Genomic DNA, 19,367 nt, shown 5'->3' on the forward strand with positions numbered 1-19,367 from the left:
TTTCTTTTTTAGCTGCTCAGTCTAATCTGTAGCCTGCAGCCATTGCTGAGCTGCTAATAAAAAAGTACAGCCTAAGTTAGACAGCAATTTTTCTTAAATTCAGAGAAAGTGATGTAACAGCTCCTTTTGTTCAAGGCACATGATGCTGCATTTGGTGGGGGAAACCACATTCTCAGAAATATTTCTACAGTATATATTTTTGTATTTGCCTTTGGCTTAGCATAATGAACTCTTCATTTTAGCATAATGAACGATTTGCATTTTAGAAAACTTAAGTGGCCCATATAGTTGTATTCTAAAATAACTAGAAAAGACAGGTAGTGTGCATGTAAGGTGTGCATTTGCTTAACCTAAATCTAGTGCAGACAGTTTTCCAGTAGGAGATATGGGGGGGGGGGGGGTTGTAGTTTGTTTACATTCCCGTAAGGCATATCCCAAGATTTCCTTAGCATGTGCAAAGGATGACAAATATCAGTACTTCATACAACTATATTTAATAAGTTATTACAGAAAAAAATAAAGTCCAAACTACAAAGTTTAAGCAGTTGTAAGCAATAGCAGCATTGAGCTCCATGTTTAGTCACAGTACTGCAGTTCCATACAAGCATTAGTCCAAGCCAAAAAGGAAGAAGCCTTGTTAGAGTTACTAGCAAAAACAATCTAAGAGAACATGTAATAAAAGATACAGTACATTTAAAATTAGTTGAAAAACAAATACAGATATCTTAGCTGTGAATGCTCTAAAAGTTATGTCCATTATTTTGACAGTAAAATTACAAATATCTAATACTTTATACCCCAACAGAACTATGTCCAGGAAAAAAAGAAAATAAAACAAACAAAAAAAAAGCCCAAATTACCTCCTGTTAGCACCCTGGTTTTCTACTTACTGCTAAACGTTTGCTCCTGAAAATTTAAGTGTGCCAGAATTGTGTGACCAATGTGATTTCTGACCAGCTACCCATTTGGGGTATAGAGTAGTCACTAACATGAATATAAAATACTCTGTGGTATGATAGAACACTATAGCAGCAGAGATGAAGAAGTTTGTCTGGTTTAAAAAAAGAAAGGAAGGCAGGAAAAGAAAAAGGGGTTAGCTGACATCATACAAACTAGCATAAAAGCAACTACGTACAAGCCAGGTTAAACAAAAGAGACATTTCTACAAATCCGTGACTAATCTTTCACTCATACCTTGCAAGTAGAGATGTCACAATACTGAAATAGTAACATGGGAGCTTTTCCCACTTAAGCGCCTTTTTTTTTTCTTTTTTTCTTTTTTTTTTTTTTTTTTAACTACTCTAACAGATAGTGAAATCAGCAAAGTTATTTGCTAACTGCAGAGTTGCAATACAATTTGTTTTAGCCCATGCCTTGCTAGCAGGCTATAAAATACAAGCATGTAGGCAGAAATATAAGCATAAACTTTGTACCACTTAGCAGGAATTTTTTATTCCCTTTTCATTCCTTAATCTCCTTTGTTTGCAATTTGTGTACATTCCAACCAGTAGTACCTAATTTGAGTCTAAATTTTACTTCACTATTTGATCTAGTCTATACATTACTTACAGAACTGAACACACAGAGGATACACAATAGACCAACTCTGGACACATTTCCGCAAGTTACAGATGAGCCACTCTAACACTCTAGCATATGTTGGTCTAAAAGGTCATCGATAACTTGTCCAAGTAATTGTTTTGTCTAGAGAAAGTCATTGTATGCCCTGTTTACGCAACACCAGTTTTAGTCTGGATTGTTCAAGGTGCCAGAACAGAGAGTTGCTGGCTTCAGGAAGGGGTTTCTGCTGGCTGCATAGGGAAACAAAGGTGATGTAAATGGAAGTGAAGTGAAAGGTGTTTCCATACTGGCATACTTGGTGTTGCCAGCACAAAAGAAAAATAAAGGACGAAGACACAAGAGAGGCAGAGAAGAACGGAGAAAGACAAAGAAGCTGAACAGATGTTCAGAAGTGGTGGCAATATGGGTTACTGCATTGCTACCAGGGAATGGCCATACTGTATTTTGCATTGAGTGGGCAGCTACCGACACGATGTGGTAACTTCCTTACAAAATGATGTGGGTACCTACAGCCTGCTCCATGCTGCCACCGATAAACATATGCAGGAACGAAGTTGTGCAGGAAAGGGTCAATTCAATAAATAACATGGTGGCAAAATACAATGAAGAATATATATTTTAGGAGGTTCAATCTAAGACTATTGAAAAGAGAGTCTATCAAGTTCATGACAAGAAAAGAAATGGAGCATTATGCTGAATGGGCAGGGTCAAAACCCCGTTGTTTCAATAGATTTAGTTCCTTATAACGGCAATAGTATTTCATCAACACTGGTGGTGTATAAATCTAGACAGCGAACTGGTACTGTGACATCCCTATTATCTCCTTAAATCATTTTGATAAAGGAAAAGGCTTTTCAAAATATCACGTTTTTTTCTGCTTCATTCTGTCATTTTATTGCCCAATTCTTTGTTACAATTTTCCAATCACTTTACATAACCAACCATTTTCATCATTGCCACACTATTGTAAACCACATCAGCAAGTTAATACATAAAGCTTTGCATTTCAAAAAACTAGACACTTTAGTAACAATATTACAAAGATTTTAGCTTCAAAAATAACTGAAAATGAAAAAAATAAACTTTTAAAGAATTAGCATCATAAAATTAATTTATTCCAAGTAAAAATACAAAATAATATTAATGACATTGACCAGATATGAAAGTCTCTCCCAGAAACAACTATATTAATGGTTGAGAAAGCACTCCTTAAAGAAAATACGAAATAAAAATGAAAAATATGTAAATATGTTTAATTTTTTTCTTAGCAAAAAATCTTTCTAAAAATAACAATGAAAATTTGTCTCAGTACAAAGGCTACATTACTATTGAAAAAATACCAGCATGAAGAAAAGGTACATATTTGACAGTAGAAAAATGATTTTAGTGAATCACAATGTCTAAAGTCTGCAATGAAAATAAATCTGCAATAAAGATTTATGCCATTTTTCTTTTCATTTTTCTTTTTTTTTTATACAAACAGTACAAACAGTATTGCACATAACAACAAATAGTCGAGGTTAGGTTAGCCTTCAAAAAAATCGACTAGTTCAAGTCTCACATCAGAAAAGGCCACAATAGGACCTGTTGTACCCAGGGGCTTCTTAGTCAAGTTGCAGTTCAGAACTCCATATTTTAAAAAATAACTTTTTTTTGAAGGACCCTCTTTTAATATAACATATTAACAACTTGGGGGCACATTCATTTACAAAAGAAAAGGGAGCATGTCATAATTTAATAAACTAAAAAAAGTTCTCTTTAAAAAAATACAAACAGAAGAACTCTCACAATTCTGGTCAGTCGTGCATAATCACACTTGATTATAAATATACAAATTAAGGGAAAATAGTTTTTCACCTTCTATTCACAACTTTCAGCACCAAATGGAGTTTGTGTTTACACCTGTTCTTTATGATGATTTTGTTTAGATTTAATCCAACATTATGGTATATTCTACATTTTCCAGCTTCTCTCTCTCTCTCTTTCTCTCTGGGGGTATTTTTCTACATGAAAGAGGGGAATTTCTTCAAAAAGGTTTAGTTCTTTCACATAATTAGGTAGATTTCTGTAGGTTAGCTATGATCTTTAATATTACAGTTATAAAGCTCTAACTTCTTCATTTTCAAAAAAACTCAAATAAGCATGAAAAAAATAAAGTTACCCATCTGTTAAATCATTTTTCTTGCAGAATTAAATTAATATATATTTTTCTGAATAAACTTACTTAGAAAATATCATTTTCTTTCCTATATTTCAAAATTGAGGTATTGCAAAAGATCATGTCAGTCAGAAAGCATGCCTTTTTCTTTAAAAAAAAAAATCATCAGCCGACTGTTGAAAACTGTCTAGATACAAAAAGTAGTGCATAACAAAATGTCTTGTACAGATGAAAAAAAAAACAACAGAAAAGACACCTGGGCTGGGAAAAGCAATATCACAAAACCGCCCAGAAGTAACTTCAAAAGGGATAATTATAATAAGCATTTTAAACCAGTAAAAAACTATTTTTTCTTTTTTTTCTTTTTTTTTTTCCCAAAAACAGAAAAAATCCTTTCAAAGCCAATACTCGCAACTAAACATTGGGAAAAACAAATTACTGAATTAGACACAAACAAGGACATCACAACAAACAAAACCCAGAACATATAAATCTACTATGCGGTGTCATATCCAGTCAGATTGTCCCCAGAACTGCAAAACCAAAGGAGGAAAAAGAAAGTAATAGTGTACACATTCTCACAATCATTAGTATATACCAAGTGTGTTTTGTAGTTTTATGCTATCTGCAGCCCCATAGTTCATGCTAAAAAAATGTCCACTGTGTTAGCAGGTCTTAATTGTGTTCAAGCTTCACAGGATACATCCAGGGATTAGAGAGAGAACGCCACATCCACAGAGCAGACATCTCATGTTACTTTTATATGCAGACATTTCTTTAGCACCACTTTGTTTCCTAACTTTCTTAAATGTGCCTAGTTTATTAGTTTGACAGACTATATAATCGGTAGTGTATGTACGCTAGCATGAGCTCTTTGGTTTTCTGGACAAGGTCTGCAGCTACGTAAATGATGCAAGCATTAGGACAGAGATTGTAACTAAGAGCTCATTTCTGTTTATGTACCTGTTATGAACTGTCAAAAACGTGTTAATGTTGGATACAGAGGCTTTAACAGTTAAGTTTGATCACAGTACTAGACATAATCACTTTACTATATAAAATAAATTGCACGATATATAACAGAGCACCGCAAAGTACTTCATCTACCATCCACAAATTTGTTTTAAGAATATCCTACAGCTAGTTTTATATTGGTTGTAATATAGGTCATTCTGTAATGGGCTGATCCTAATTTCAGAAGCATTACATTTACTGAGGCATGCCTTCCTCCAGTCAGTAATCAATTCGTTTTGTTACTGAGCATTTTGTAGCCTACGTAAATTCATAATTTGTGCATTGTGGGCAAGTTTTACGTTAGACATATATAAAATTTATTGCATGCAGCAACCTGATTAAGTAAACATGCAGTCAAAAAATATTGACCTTCCTTGGAAGCTTTTCTGTATGCTATACTGATCTCCTTTCAGCAGCCATCACTATTTTAATCACATATTCATTTTTTAATTGATACCCTATAGCCTGAATAGAGTATTATGGTATTAGTAATACCATTTTAATAGCAGCAAAAGCTATTGCAGCATACATTTACATAACACTAAAAGACCTAACAAAAAAAAAAACCAAAACAAAACCAAAACAAAAAACCCCCAACAAAACAAAAACAAACAAACAAAAAACCCTCAGCAAAACAAAAGAAAAAAGTCTGATCCAGCTTATGAGGTATCATCCTTACAAGTCAAAATGGAGAGCAACTAAAGGCTTATTTTCTTTAAGGGTTATTACTATTCTAAATGACCCAAACTAATGATTGCTGAATATCTGTTTAAGTTTTTGCTACATCTGCCACCTACTTGTGAATATTAACTTTGGTAAGTCATCTGCTAGGGGCAAGTCTAAATTTCTGAAAATAAGTGCATGCTCCAGTTTAAAAATAAAAATAATTATAATAAAAAAAAATCTTCATCATATACACATCAGCCCAGTGAAGGCTGATGAGAATGGCAGTCTACGTAATGTCACTAGTGACAAGTCTTGTGTAGGAAATTAAGGTACCAAGCAGATGTTTGTGTGAATCAAAGTGCAAAATCAGTACAGTTACACTCTGCCGGTTTGTATTATACTGGACACTGAGTTCAGTAATGTGACTGTAAATAATAATAATAGTAATAGTAATAAAAAGACCCATATCTTCATTAAAGTCGCGGACGAATGCACAGATTTCCAGAACACTAAGCCCTGAGGCAGCGCTCTCTTTTCACACAATTTTATCTACTCCAGTACTTGTTGCTGGGGGAGGCCTGGGGTTCAGCTCCAGCGGAACGGGACATGGCGGGGCCGGTCACCTCCCTCCTTTACCAGTGGTTTGTGGAACTCACGCCCAGCACGAGAGTGTATGCTTGCCCAGCAGTATTCACAGTAATACTGCAAACAGGTAACGTTGGCACAAAAGAACGGAGCAAATTTTCCACCACAGCGAGTGCCCTGGCATTCATCACACATCTGATCATCCAGCACGTATGGCTTCACTTCCACCTGCACCAGGAAGAAGAAGAGCTGTCAGAAGATTACCGAGTTTTGCCAAGCATGAAAAGAAGGAATGGTATTTTAATTCATTTGACTTTTTTGACATCAGTTGAAGGTTTTCAGCTGATGCTGGATTAACCCAAAGACTTTGGTTGTTAAATTTTCATACCACTTTACTTGTATGAAAACCTCAAGAAAGAAGGATGTGTTTTGGTAACCATTCAACATTTCTTGGAAAATTTAGGTATGCGAAAGTACTGAGATGGAAGTACAGTAAAAATAGCATCTCTAAAGATTTTGCTGCTGTCTAAGAAACCTCGAGGAATGTGAATACAGTTGTTACGGGGGCAGGGTGTGAGAGAGAAAATTTAAGAGAGAAAAATGATAAAGAACAAAATGACACTTATAAAGTTCAGCTGTCTGGTGAGTTTCAGAGGCTTTTTCCAGAGAGTGTTTAGGTGGCTTTTTCCTCCCTTTTCTTTCCTTCTTATGAGCTGCACAATCTGGGACAAGACTAATAAATGAAGATTCAATTTAAACAAGGTTAAATGTACTTGTATTAAATACGCTGCCTTATGCTAACAAAAATCCACCTGTGGCATTGCCACCGATTATAAATAGACTGGAGAGCTGCTGACTTTTGTCCTACACTCAGTTGTAAACATCTTAGGACTGGAATTTTTCTTGTTTTTAAAGTGCTTGTGCCAAATCCAGAAGTAGTCTGATACTTGACTCGGCATTTGAAATAGTACTATTACAGAACTTGACAACATATGAGTTCTCTGCTATGTGCCTGCTCCTAAGAATCAAGCCTACACATTCAAATTGAGCATTTATTCATTCTGGGGAAATCATTGGTTTATGCATGTGTAATTCTTATGCTATTAAGGAAAAACAGAATATTAAGTTGAAAAACAAGAAACATATTATACAAAAAAGGTTTATGCTGAATTTTACTTCATCATATCCTGACCACATTTCAGTAAATGTAACTCATTTGAAGTAAAGCTTATAGAGGGAATTCTATTTCTTGCCTGTGGAACAGCTAGAATCACTACTTCATTTTATATGTTACTTTACGTTATTTTATTTTAATTTTTGTTAAATTACACTATACCACTATTGCTGCTTGGAGCAAGTCTGAGTAATTGCCATTTTGCATATCAGATGCCATACCACTAAAATTAGAAGCATCACATAAAGTAAGACGGCACTGTCTCAAATGAAATTGGAAGAAAGCAGGTCCAACGTCCAGCACATCTCTGGATCCCCACCTACTCACATTTCCAAAGCATGAATTGTGAAGGTCTGAAATAGATTCTCTTTCTCACACTTTTTCTTGTTTTGGTTACTAGTGACACGATTTTAAGAAAGTATGCTGTACAGCTCAGGGTTTTCGATCTATTGGATTTAAAAATTAATATTTAAGGACTGATTAAGGGATTTCATGCTTCTTCAAACTCACAGATAAGCCTGTTTTCAATATAGATAAAAAGATAATGAAACAAATTATCAATCAGTAACTGGGAAAAGTACTGATGGATGGAAAAAACCTACCAGCTAGCATCATTTGTGGCTCTACCCCTAAAGCTTAGAAAAAGCCCTAAGTTTTTAAGCATGGCTGATATATAAATCTCAAAGGGTTCAACACCGTGATTAAGATTCCAAAATTAATCTTCTTAGTCTCTCTGTAAATTTTTTTTCAGAATCTAACAGACGAGAAATACTTCAAAACAGCCTTGTCTTAGTTACAGTCATGATGTAGAGTAGCACCATGGAAAACAGTTTGAGGACTTAAAAGTCATGATTTTTAAAGAGAAAGTAAAAATAGCTTGGACTTTACAGCTGTGTGATTTTATCTGTACACTGCACATAACAGACACAGCCAATACCTGCCAATATTATTTTTAAGAGTTTTCTATCAGATTAAGCAGAAAACAAGCCACCTCTGTTGTAAAAATCCATAGCAGCAGTGCATGCTGTGTGTTCTTTGAATAATTCTAAATGCCGAGTCCCCCAAATCATAGGTGTTTTTTGTACAAGTAATCGAGAGATGAAGAAAGAAGGTCTAATGGAAAAAGTATCTTGGAAATTAAGGAGTGTTTTCTTCTAATGTCTTCAATTCGGATTTCAGTAAATTTCACTTGGTACTTGAAAAGCCCTTTAGAAACCAGGATTTCACACTGAACAATCCCTTCTTGTTTCCTCCCCTTTTACCTATTAAGCATCCCTTGGCATTTGGGTTTGGTTAAATAATTCTCAAGACTTTTGAGGTCAGCATTACCTATTCTATGTATGATAAAGCTGTGATTTAGGCACCTCGAGTGTAGATGTACATTGTTGAGAAAAATGTTGCCTAATAACAGCAGAAGTGCCAGAAGCTATGTAAGTAGCCACTAAGTAAAAGCTGTTGATGTACAGTCAGCAAACATCCAAAGGAGGAGGAGAAAAAGCTGGGAAATTCTATGGCATTTCACCTTCAGAATTCAAAACAAAATGAGAATAAATGAGCTTACAACCAAATATTTTCCGGTTTTAGGGCTCAACGTTACTTCAGATGTTTAAGGTGCATTTTTTCACTCTGCTTTAGCTGCTTAAATAAGCTTCTAAGTAATTAGCAAATGTCATCTGAAGAACAGAGATCACTGTTCTCCAACACAATATTAATGTAAAGATGTTTTTCATTTCTGTACAGTTTTGTGAGTAACAACCGTTCTGTTCCATGCTAGTTTACTTACCCGTTTATCAATGTCATTATGTTGGAGCTGGACAAAGCGAGCGCTGATAGCAGCAATATAGCTCTGCTGATTGGAGAAAGCCACTCTGCCAGCACCTTTTGGATACTTCAGCTCTGGGTCTGTATCAATGCCAGCATAGCAGACACCTCCATATAAACGGTCCATGATCATTGCCAATTCAACTGCAAGAAGTCAAGTGTTAAATAGTATAGATTTTAACATAAATAATAGTATTGCATTTGCTTTGTTGCATAAAAAAAAACCAAACAAACACTGTTTGCCTTAGCTGCTTGTTTTCCAAAATGTAAAACAGTACATCCAAACCCTGGTTCTAACAGAATGAACCAATCCTACACAAGCTACAGTAAAATATAAAAGCAAAAAGCAGAATCTGTAAAAAGAAACTTGGTATGACTGAAGTGTGGGGAAAAAATGCAGAGTTACATTGTTAAAGTAAGTATCAGGTCAACTGTTTTAGAATTTATCATACTGTAAATTAAAACTCTGGTATCTGAGATTAGATATTCAGGATGTCCCCAAGCTTCAGCCAGGCTTGTTAATGCTAGTTTACATATAAGATCACTTAAAGATATTCCTCTATTTAGAACCTGGTACACTGCCCTAGCTACTAAGATTGAAAAGACATTAGGGAAGTGTTTTACATTTGCAACAAAAAGCAAGCCTACATTTTAGGTGCAACTTAGTGTTTTTTAGAACATTAATTTGATGGTGGATCTTTTAAAAGGGTTTGGTGCTTTTTCTGACACTTAAGAATAACTCCAAAGAAGTTATAATTCAGAAAATAAGACAGGCTGAATGCATGGCCGAGAGAACATACAGGAGGAAAGTTAAGGGAAAAAAAATGAAGGAAGTGGAGAAGAGGCAGGTAAACTATGCCAAGATGTGTGATCACCATACCAAGTTCTCTGTAAAATTTGACAGGCAAACAAATTTGACAGATGGATGAGGGACGGACCCTCACAAAGCAAAGACCTGGCTGGGACCTGTACAGGCTCTGCCAAGTCAGCCTTATGCCAGTGTGTGAAAACATTCAGTAGCAAGTAAAAATTGAGCTATCAGAGATAAAATGAAAAGGATATACTAAAAATTTAAATCCCTGCAGTTCTCACAGAATTCTCACTAGTTCACTATATGTAGAATAGAGACAATTTTTAAATAGAGTATGTATGTGTGTTTGTATAAATGTGTGTGTCACATTAAGGGAAGAACATATGCTCATTTGTCCATTTGCAACAAGCAAACAAATGTCTAACTCATCCTACCAAACTAGGTAATATTCTTGCTCTAACCAGGAAGGGAAAACTATCAGCATAATGTAGTGACTAGTAGATTCTTCTACTTTCTAATGAATTGAAGTCATACTTTAGGTAGCGATCTCAAAAAGTGACAGGAATAAATATCAGGAACATTTAAACACCTGGTAGTTCCAGTAAGTCACTCTTGCCAATAGACGAAGACTGTACATGATTCCAGGGCAAGGAAACCATGTAGTGTTCAGACATCTTAGGAAAAACTTGTGTGTCAGGTCTTTAAAGTTGCAAACAAGAAAAGCTGGAAACCATTTGTCTGATTTGGAGAACTAAAGACATCATTTATCAAATATGATGCATTTCAAATGTAATCTATGATGGGCCAAATGAAATACAGTTTTATAAAGACTATAATTAGAAATGAACTAATGTTTAATTGCTACTATTTACATAATTACTGTCTTATAATTATGCCTTATTTTAACATGGTGAAGAAAGTGGAGGCTGCCAAGAAACCTGGGCTGGGAGAAATCTTACTGACAGCAGTGGCTGGGGGACCCTGTGCACAGCTTTCCAAAAGGATCTGAATTAGGAGAAACATCAAGTGAGGAGCTGAAGTCCTAGTGGGGTGAAAAGTGGCTACCAAAGGAAAGAGAGCTACTGGCAAATCCAATCCAGAAGTCTTTCTTCCAGACAATGACTGAGGGGCCTTGTCTACTACAGCCCTGAAAAGACAGGATTAGATTTGAGAGGATGAAAAAGAGAAACCATGCGGCTGACTTGGAGTGAGGATGGAGAGGTACTACTAACAACTGTCGGCTGCTAAAGGATGGAGCTAGGAGATATGTTTCAACTTGCTCCATGATCTTGTCATTGGCTCACCAAGAATATAAAGGTTAGGAAGAAAGAGTGTTGGGAGCGGTACTGAAAAGGGGACTTCAAAACAAACTGGGGGCTGCCAGGACATCTGGACTGGGATAAATCTTTCCTCTGGCCAAAAGCTAACGGGTCTTGTCTCTGGCTCTGCAAATAAAAGTGAATAAAAAAACCTTAAGGGTGAAGAAAAAAAGATACAGAAAAAGAACTACATCTGGAGTGGGTCTGGAAAGTGGTCTTCAGAAGAGCGGGGCCACCAAGAGGCAGGGGCTGGGAGAAATTTTTCTCTGGAGAGTGGCTGAGAGGCCTTACTTGTAGCTCCAAGGGAAAATTAGGCTTAGGGTTGAATAAAAGGGAAAGAGAAATCATAGAACTGCCACTGAAATTGGACTGGAATGGGGCTAGGAGAAGTTTGTCTTGTATTCAAACAAAAGGGGGACTTGTCTGCATCTCAGCAAATCAATCAGATTTAGGATTAAGATGGTATATGTTACAAAACCACAGCCAAGTTCTCGGCTATTATGCAAACTCAGGAAACTGTATCTACTGGAAATCCTAATTAGTAACCTATCTTAAAGATAAAAATTGTTCACAGCTTGTATTTTGTAGACAGGAGACTTAGCAAATGATAAATATTTGGAAGAAACATACAGCATGTACCTTTTCTCATCTTTTCTGCTTAGCCTGGAACTCCCTGCTACATGCCCTATGTTTTCCTTCTACTCACCAGCTCGGAGGGGCCGTGGAACTCCTCCAACAAAGATAGTTTTTCTTGGATCCAAAGGCTGAGACCCATCCATCACAAAGTCACTGTCACTTAGGTTCCAAGGTCGAATTTGCACCTGTATTAAGGACTGGTTTTAGTAGAGGAATTTGGCAACTCCATTAAAATGAAAAAAACAACTGCCAAATCTTTCTATGGTTAAAGACAGAATTTTAAATTAGCAAAAGCAGTAAATCAGTGGTATAGGCACCAAATTAAATTTGAGAACATAGCATATCTGACGTGTTTGAAACAAAGTGACAATTCATTTATCACCTCTAGAGGCCAGACTTGAGTTAAATCTCATCACTACAAACTCCTACCTCATTAATTCCCTGCCCTTGATCGCCATTATAATAAGAGATCTGTGAAAGGACTTTCAGAACATTTTACTGTGTATGTGTAATTGCAGTTTGGGCTTCCGGCTTTCCTGACATCACATACAGTGATCCACAAATTTTAAAGTACTGACAGAAGTGGAGATAAAATTAATTTCTGTGCTTGGATACAAAAGGAGTTCTTATAATGTGTGAATGCTCACTTCTGTTAAGCAGCAACACAGTTGATAAGAAATGTTTAGATTACAGAGAAAAAATACGTTCGTAAGTTATTGAGATAAAGCTGTTCATCCATCCATTTTTTGATCCTAGAAATCATATAAGCATGCTCACTGTGCTATAATATTGGGTTGTTCATTTATCTGAACTAGCTTTGTAATAGTGTTTTTAAAAGGCAGCATTTTCTTATCTAATCATATTTCTCTGTAGTTTTCATCTAATCTGATGTATTCATAGCCACAAAAAAGACCAGCATTAAAGAGTGTTAGAGATGGTAATCTAGTGTTTCTACTGTTCCCATGTCTTCTATTCTGCTATAGCTGTCTGCATTACTTGTTTCTATGCTGCAGTTTATCTAAGGTAAATGAGACCTAAATTATAATTTGATTAGCTATTGCATGCAGCAAAAATACTAATTAAGAAAACTAAAGATGTACAGGGGTATTTGAAGCTAGCTGGATTTTAACTGGGGGAGCAGGGGAGTTCCTTAGTTTCACTGCATAAGGCTTTCTTTTCTTTCAAATATAGAGGAAAAAATGATAATCCAATTGTTTTACAGCTAATATTTTAAAAGGATGCATGTTCCTGTGAGATACCAGAAGTATCAAATATAAATGTTAATTGAATATGACATTTCTCAGAGAGTAGCAAATGTTAAAACCATGTTATGCTGATGTAGAAAGTCCAATGAATGTAACAGCAAGGACAGCAACAGGAAATGGACAAGTCAATTAACTGTAAGTATTTCTTTATTAACTGAGAAGACTAACAGCAAATGGGTTAGCAAGCAGCGTAAGTGCCATGGCATAAGCTACTTACGGGTTTATCCTTGATTGTGGGACTTGACACACACAGGTAAAGTTTCCCATCTTCTTCCAGGCAGGCATCTATCAGAGCTTGTACAGAGCTTTCTTCCTGGAACAGCAGAAAGGCATAACCTTGGAAAGGATAAAGGCACAAGAAAGAAAATAATTTAGCAAGCTTTTTTTTAAATAAAGAAAACCCCAAGAACTGAATAAGATACACAAATTACAAATGACTGGTAAGGCTGTTAGTTTGTTTTCATAAATTAAATGCAGTGAGTACCCACATACAGTATTGATTTCAGAATGGAGCCAAAAATGTTTGCAGCATTAAAGTGTGTTTATTTAATTAATTAAGGATTTTGAGCAGTGAGAATATAGGCTAGTGAATAAAGGGTTCTTATTATCCAGGAACTGCATCTGAGCTGCTTATCAGCAGTATCTGCTAGTATCAGTGATTATCATCTTACAATGGAGGCACCAAGTTTCTGGTCATTCTATACAATGAATAAATATTAAAAGAAAGTGGACAGGTAAACAGAAAAATAAACTTCTATGCTTACATACTTAATTATGAAAAAAATGTTTACCTAAAACAGTAAGCATGAGCAAAAAACAATGGCATGCATTGCGTTTTATTATGTGCTTTTTATTTAAAAATAAATAGCAACGTGCTGTTGCTATTTCTATTTAAATAAAGCAGTTCAAAAGGAAGAAAGTCCAGTAAAAATTACCCTTAGTGACTCAGAATTTTAGGACTTTAAATTAGTAAGATTGTATGTGGCATTCAGTGTTCTTTTGAATGCAGCTGGCAAAAAAGCTTGCTTCACTTTTACTTAATGTTGTTAAGTTTGAATGAAGATTTGACCCAAGCAGTCCACGCTTTTGCTACCTCAGAAATGAAACTAATACAGCACACTCTATATACTAAGCAGAGCCATCTAAAGACTGGCTGCTAGACTTGGATACAGCTGCAGAGTTAAGAGGGCTTTCTGTTGAGCATGCATTGATTGTTCTTTTGCCCCATAATCAGTACAACTCAGTTTTCTCACTGAATGTGAACATGTTGGCTTTGACCTTTATAATTTGGCATTTGGGTGTTTTACAGGCTACTTCTTTTCCGAAAACCTGCAGCAATTAGAGGCAGCTGGGTTTTGAGCAGGGACTGCTAGACTTCCTTTGCTTGATAGACTTTCTCTGCCTCAGACTCTTGACACAAACAGTGCCTACATGATGATACACGGTATTTAAATCATGACAAACTTTGATATAGCTTTACACAGTCTATTTGCTGTTATTATTGTAGTGACTTACTCTAATTTTTCAGAATATTGAGTGAATACTATTTTACATGTCCTTTTTAGATAAACACTACACAGCCATGATTTATGAAAAAAAAAATTAAAATTAAGATAGACACTGAAAAAGCCATTTTCCTCTGTTTTTATCTACCAAATTACCCCTTCCCCTGCTATCTCTAGTCCTGTGTAACTTCTCAAAGAATATTAAATTCTATGCAGCTGTTTTCAGAGACAAGGAAAGGTTTCCGTTAACAACACAGGCATAGCCCAGAACACTTCTAGAAAGGCTTGCCCAAGAAAACAGAATAGTGTGATCATCACTCTTGCTAGCAAACAAGGAACCTGCATACCTAGAGCTGGAGTGAGTTAAAGACGTTAGTCCAAATAAAAAGTGACTTTTCAAGTAAAACCATTGGTTCCCCCTCTAGCAGATGTATCTTAAAACAGTCCCTAAAGATATAAACGCACTTCAACATTTTAGTTTTAGATTTTACAAAGCTAACTACATTAATTGAGTATGAAAAGAATTAGCTCACAGTCACTATTACTTTTAGCGTTATTTTATTTTCCATCTAGGCACTTGTTACTCCTCACTCCGTACTGTCCCTTCTGATTACATTCAAGAACAAGAGCAAAAAACTTTACACGAATTAAAGTATCTTTAGCTTAGCAGTTTTTTCAGCCTTATAAAATGCTTCCGTCTGAAAACTAGGTACTTGGAAAAGACTATCATGGCAACTACACCTCCAAAGCCAACCGATCACACTTTATGGTTCAGACCAATCTGTGCTTTGTATTTTATATAAAAATGCCTTGTAAGACATATTCCCAGAAGATGCAGTGCAGATGTATGAATAAGAGTATATGTACATTCATGAATACTTTCAAAGAATGTTTTACAATACATTTAAATGAATTTAAACATTTCAGATTTATCTTCTGACCAGACCATAAGATCTGAACTCTAAAAAACCTGAATTTTGTCTCTTTCAGACTTTTATAATCTTAAAACAGCAAAATACTGGAAATCTCTTTAGCAAAATGCAAATTGAAAAATGCTTATTGTGTCTTAATGACTTAGCAAAAATCTGGGCAACCGCTTGGGATGCTTGTTTCTTCTGTGAAGCTTTTTCATGTTTTTCTGGGTCATGCTAAGAGGTTACATCTGTGGAAACTGGAGTTGACAGTCATTTGAGGGTACAGTAAATGGTATGATTGTAATTTCCCAAACCAGTTAAAACTAACTGCTAGATTACAGGAGCAGTCCGTGTTAGTAAGAATTCAGTTTTCTAACCTGGAGCTAGTGCCTACCATGAAGTTTAATAAGTGAACACTTCCTCAATTCTCTAGACCTCAGTGGCTGTAATACATTCTCCTCCCTGCTATGGAGTCTGGTGTGGCCCCTCTAAAGACACACGGGTAAGCAATTTACAGCAGCAGTCTTCAATTAATCTAGACAAGTAAGGAGGCTGGACTAGTACAACATGATGTCTAGCATTAATTCAAAACCTGGTGACTACACATCTATCTCTCAGTTATTCAAGAACTTTTGATACTCAAGATTAATGAAGATTACACTGAAATAAAAAATAAGTAACAGAAGCTCTGATAATATAAGGATCATGTAGAAGCTGATATTGACATGAAAGATATCTGCCAAAGTTAAAGGCATCTTTACTCATCTTCTAGAAGCATACAGGGATGCAAAAACCTCAAATTCAGAAAGGTACTCTGAACTCAGATTCTAGTATAAAAAATGAAATTGGAAAATACCAAGGTCAGAACTGACACTGCATAAAGAATTACCTCACACTAGATACAATGTAATAATGAAATAACTTTTCTGCACAAAACCAAAACACTATTTTTAGTATCTTCAGCCACAAATTAAAGAAAAACCAGCACATTAATCTGTGAATTAACAGTAATTCATTTTATTTTTCTGTCGGTTATGTTTAAATGCTATGTTTGGCTGTAACTTAATAAAGCTCTAAGAGTATTCCTTCTTGAAGAGATTCTCAAAAATGTCTACTTTAGTCATTATATCCTGTTCTAACTGGTATTTCTATTCCTATTTGTCCTACAATATGAGATGAGCCTAATTCCCCAATCTAATCCCCAAAGTTTTACCGAAACCAGTTCACTTCCACCATTCAGAATACTGGAGAATTATAAGGGCATCTAGGTTTGAAAGAAAGTTAATCCATGTTTAAAGACAGTAGGTGAGGTAGCATTAGTAAGATAATCAGTTTCCAAACAAAAAATGTATTAATTCAATTAAGTTCAATTATTTAGCAGAGAGTTGCTTCAAATTCCTCAGCACTGTATGCTTCAGCACATTGTCCTCTCTGTGCATCACAGGTATCATGTGACTTAAAACATGCTTTTCTTTCCAAGAAGTAAAGACAGTTTGACGAACTTTAAAGCTTTAATCCTCTGCAGCAGAGTCTTGGTAGCATGCAGTGGCAGTATGCTGCAGACAAACTTCAGCTGTGATCCCTTCTTACCTGACTAGGTATTTTAAAGATTGGAGGGCTCAAAAGACTGGTCCTGACTTAGATTCCACAAAGTAAAACAGGTGAGGTAATTAAAGCCCCAGAAAATAGCAAGGTACCTGACAACAGCTGACCATTCTATATACACACAAATACAGCCTCTTGGCAGAGCAAAGGCAATGCAGCTCCCTCTCGGCTGCTGGTACATCACAGTAGTGCTGACAATAAACACTGCACTTGTAATTTACTGGAAAATGGCAACAACTTACTTTGCTGTAAGAAAAGTCACCACATCTTTTTAAAAGGGAAAGTGAGAAGAAGATTAATCTCCCTGTATTCTGAAAGTGCAGGAGCTCCTCAACCTTGAGCTCAAGGATTCATTATTGGATGGAAAGCAGTACAAGAACTAAACTCCTTTGTACACATCTCATTTTGACATCTAAACAGTGACACAATTTCCATATGAAAGGATAATTTAGCCCGGTTAGTCTAACTTCACTTAATCTTGCTGAGAACAAACCAGGCATACAGACTGTGTCCCACGAGCTTCTAGCAAGGTTGTCACCTGAAATTCATGATACACTCAGAACTACCATATAATGTTGCTATAATCTGGAAAGTACATTTTTGCCAGCCTAAACTGTCTGGAAGATCTCCAATCCGATTCAACATAGGCCTACCTTCCCTAAGGATGGGACCTTTCTGTATTACTGAAAGCCTATTTTGTAATAAGGCTTCAGTGACCTCTGAAAAAAAACATGCTAGATGGAAAGTTTATATAGGTACCTGTACTGCTTGTTATTACAATAGCAGAATCTTGATATTTATACTTTTGTTAAAACCTGGCATGTTAGTACAAATTACAGACAATCACAGAACAGTTAGGGTTGGAAAGGACCTTAAGACCATTTAGTTCTAAACCCCCTGCCATGGGCAGGGACATACTGGAGTTCTGGCCGTAAGTGCATCATGCATGTGTTCTACCCATTCTTCCTCAACATAATTAAAGCAAAAACTACTTGTGAACCTTTATTAGGGCAGAATGCGTATTAAGTCTATCAGGCAAGGGAGAAAATTAACTTATAGGCCTTGTAGACACCATTCAACTTAGCAAGACATACTGAGAGAATTTATAACAGAAGACTACCTCTTGTCTAGACCAAAATACTTCTCAAGAGTTAAAGATGACCCAACTTCATGCTTTTCATGGCTCACCAGCATTTCAGAGCATTCATGAATAAAAGATTGGGGGGCGGGGTTGGGGGATGAAGTAGGAGATTAAAAAAAGGTTTTATTCTGTTAAACCTGATAACACCTTCCTTGTACAGCTTCATTGTTAGGCACAAAGTTTGGGGGTGTGAAATATAATCATTGACTGTTCTGTAACCCATGGGAGAAGGTAGAAGTTTGATATACCAGAATTTTTGCACTACTTTCAGTTGAAGTGATTAATTACTGACCTTACAAATGCTAATGTTGTCTGAACAGTCTGTGGTACTCAGTGGTACAGGAGTATTTCAGAAAGGTGCTAATGGAGTAGCCGCACAGATCTCTCCCTTAATGAAGTCCAGAGTGGATTGAATTCAATCAGAAGTTTTTCTTAGAAGTTTCAGTTAACTGTGAATTAGTTCCATCTCTTTATAGTAACTGAAGTTAATGTTCATTTTATGCTCAACTGGTGAATACTAGAAGTAATTCATAAGATCTTGCATATGTACTGCTCTTCAGCAATACATAAACTGCTGTTGAAATACATCCATCATGAGCTGTACCTTCTGGTACAAAGCCAGCATTTTGGCATTCAAATGTTATATAATCAGTAGGGAAAGATTAACCTATTTCTGGCTCTTAGAAGAGCTACTTAGAGGGGCTACTTTTTAAATAAAGAAAAAAAATGTAGTGAAGAATTATATACAAAATCTAAGCTTATTTGAATATTTATGTCAGAAGTCTGCATAGCATCTATTATTTCTTATGTAATTGACCTCAAATCCGTAATTCCAAAAATTCCCATAAACGTACTTACAAAACCAGATACAGGAATCATATTCTAAGGGTCATGTGATTTCAGTCTGCAAGCACTGATGTTGGGTGGCAGAACTAGGAGAATGAAGAGGACTTTCTCTTCTCTTTACGTACTGCATAGCAGGTCAGAACAGTCTTTGAGTCATCGCACATACCCATTTCATATGCAAAATGGAAGAATTACTTGAAAAAATTTGCACATTTTCTTTCATTCTTTTTAAAGTTTAGACAGTGTCTTCTCTGATGTTTTTATAGGCTCAAAGGTTACAATAAAATCTACCATCCACCTAAGTTCTCCTGTGAAAATATTTCTCT

At 35.9% G+C, this 19,367-nt stretch overlaps 1 protein-coding gene across 14 annotated transcripts in view; it reads right to left on the minus strand.

The window, feature by feature from the left end:
- Positions 1-475: 475 nt before the first annotated feature.
- CPEB3 (cytoplasmic polyadenylation element binding protein 3) overlaps positions 476-19,367 on the minus strand; it is a 93,120-nt gene continuing 74,228 nt past the window's right edge. For all 14 annotated transcript variants that reach the window (XM_057402302.1, XM_057402303.1, XM_057402301.1 and 11 more), the window contains 4 exons: positions 13,248-13,366; positions 11,836-11,950; positions 8,962-9,143; positions 476-6,232 (listed from right to left, as the gene is read on the minus strand). In XM_057402302.1, coding sequence (XP_057258285.1) covers positions 6,005-6,232; positions 8,962-9,143; positions 11,836-11,950; positions 13,248-13,366 — 644 coding nt within the window. In that variant the 3' untranslated portion in view covers positions 476-6,004. The remainder of the gene's footprint in view (positions 6,233-8,961; positions 9,144-11,835; positions 11,951-13,247; positions 13,367-19,367) is intronic.

The sequence above is a fragment of the Pezoporus wallicus genome, unplaced genomic scaffold (genome assembly GCF_028554395.1).
Source record: "Pezoporus wallicus isolate ANWC-B61680 ecotype Strahan unplaced genomic scaffold, APGP_CSIRO_Pwel_v1 contig_6787, whole genome shotgun sequence".
NCBI lineage: Eukaryota > Metazoa > Chordata > Aves > Psittaciformes > Psittacidae > Pezoporus > Pezoporus wallicus.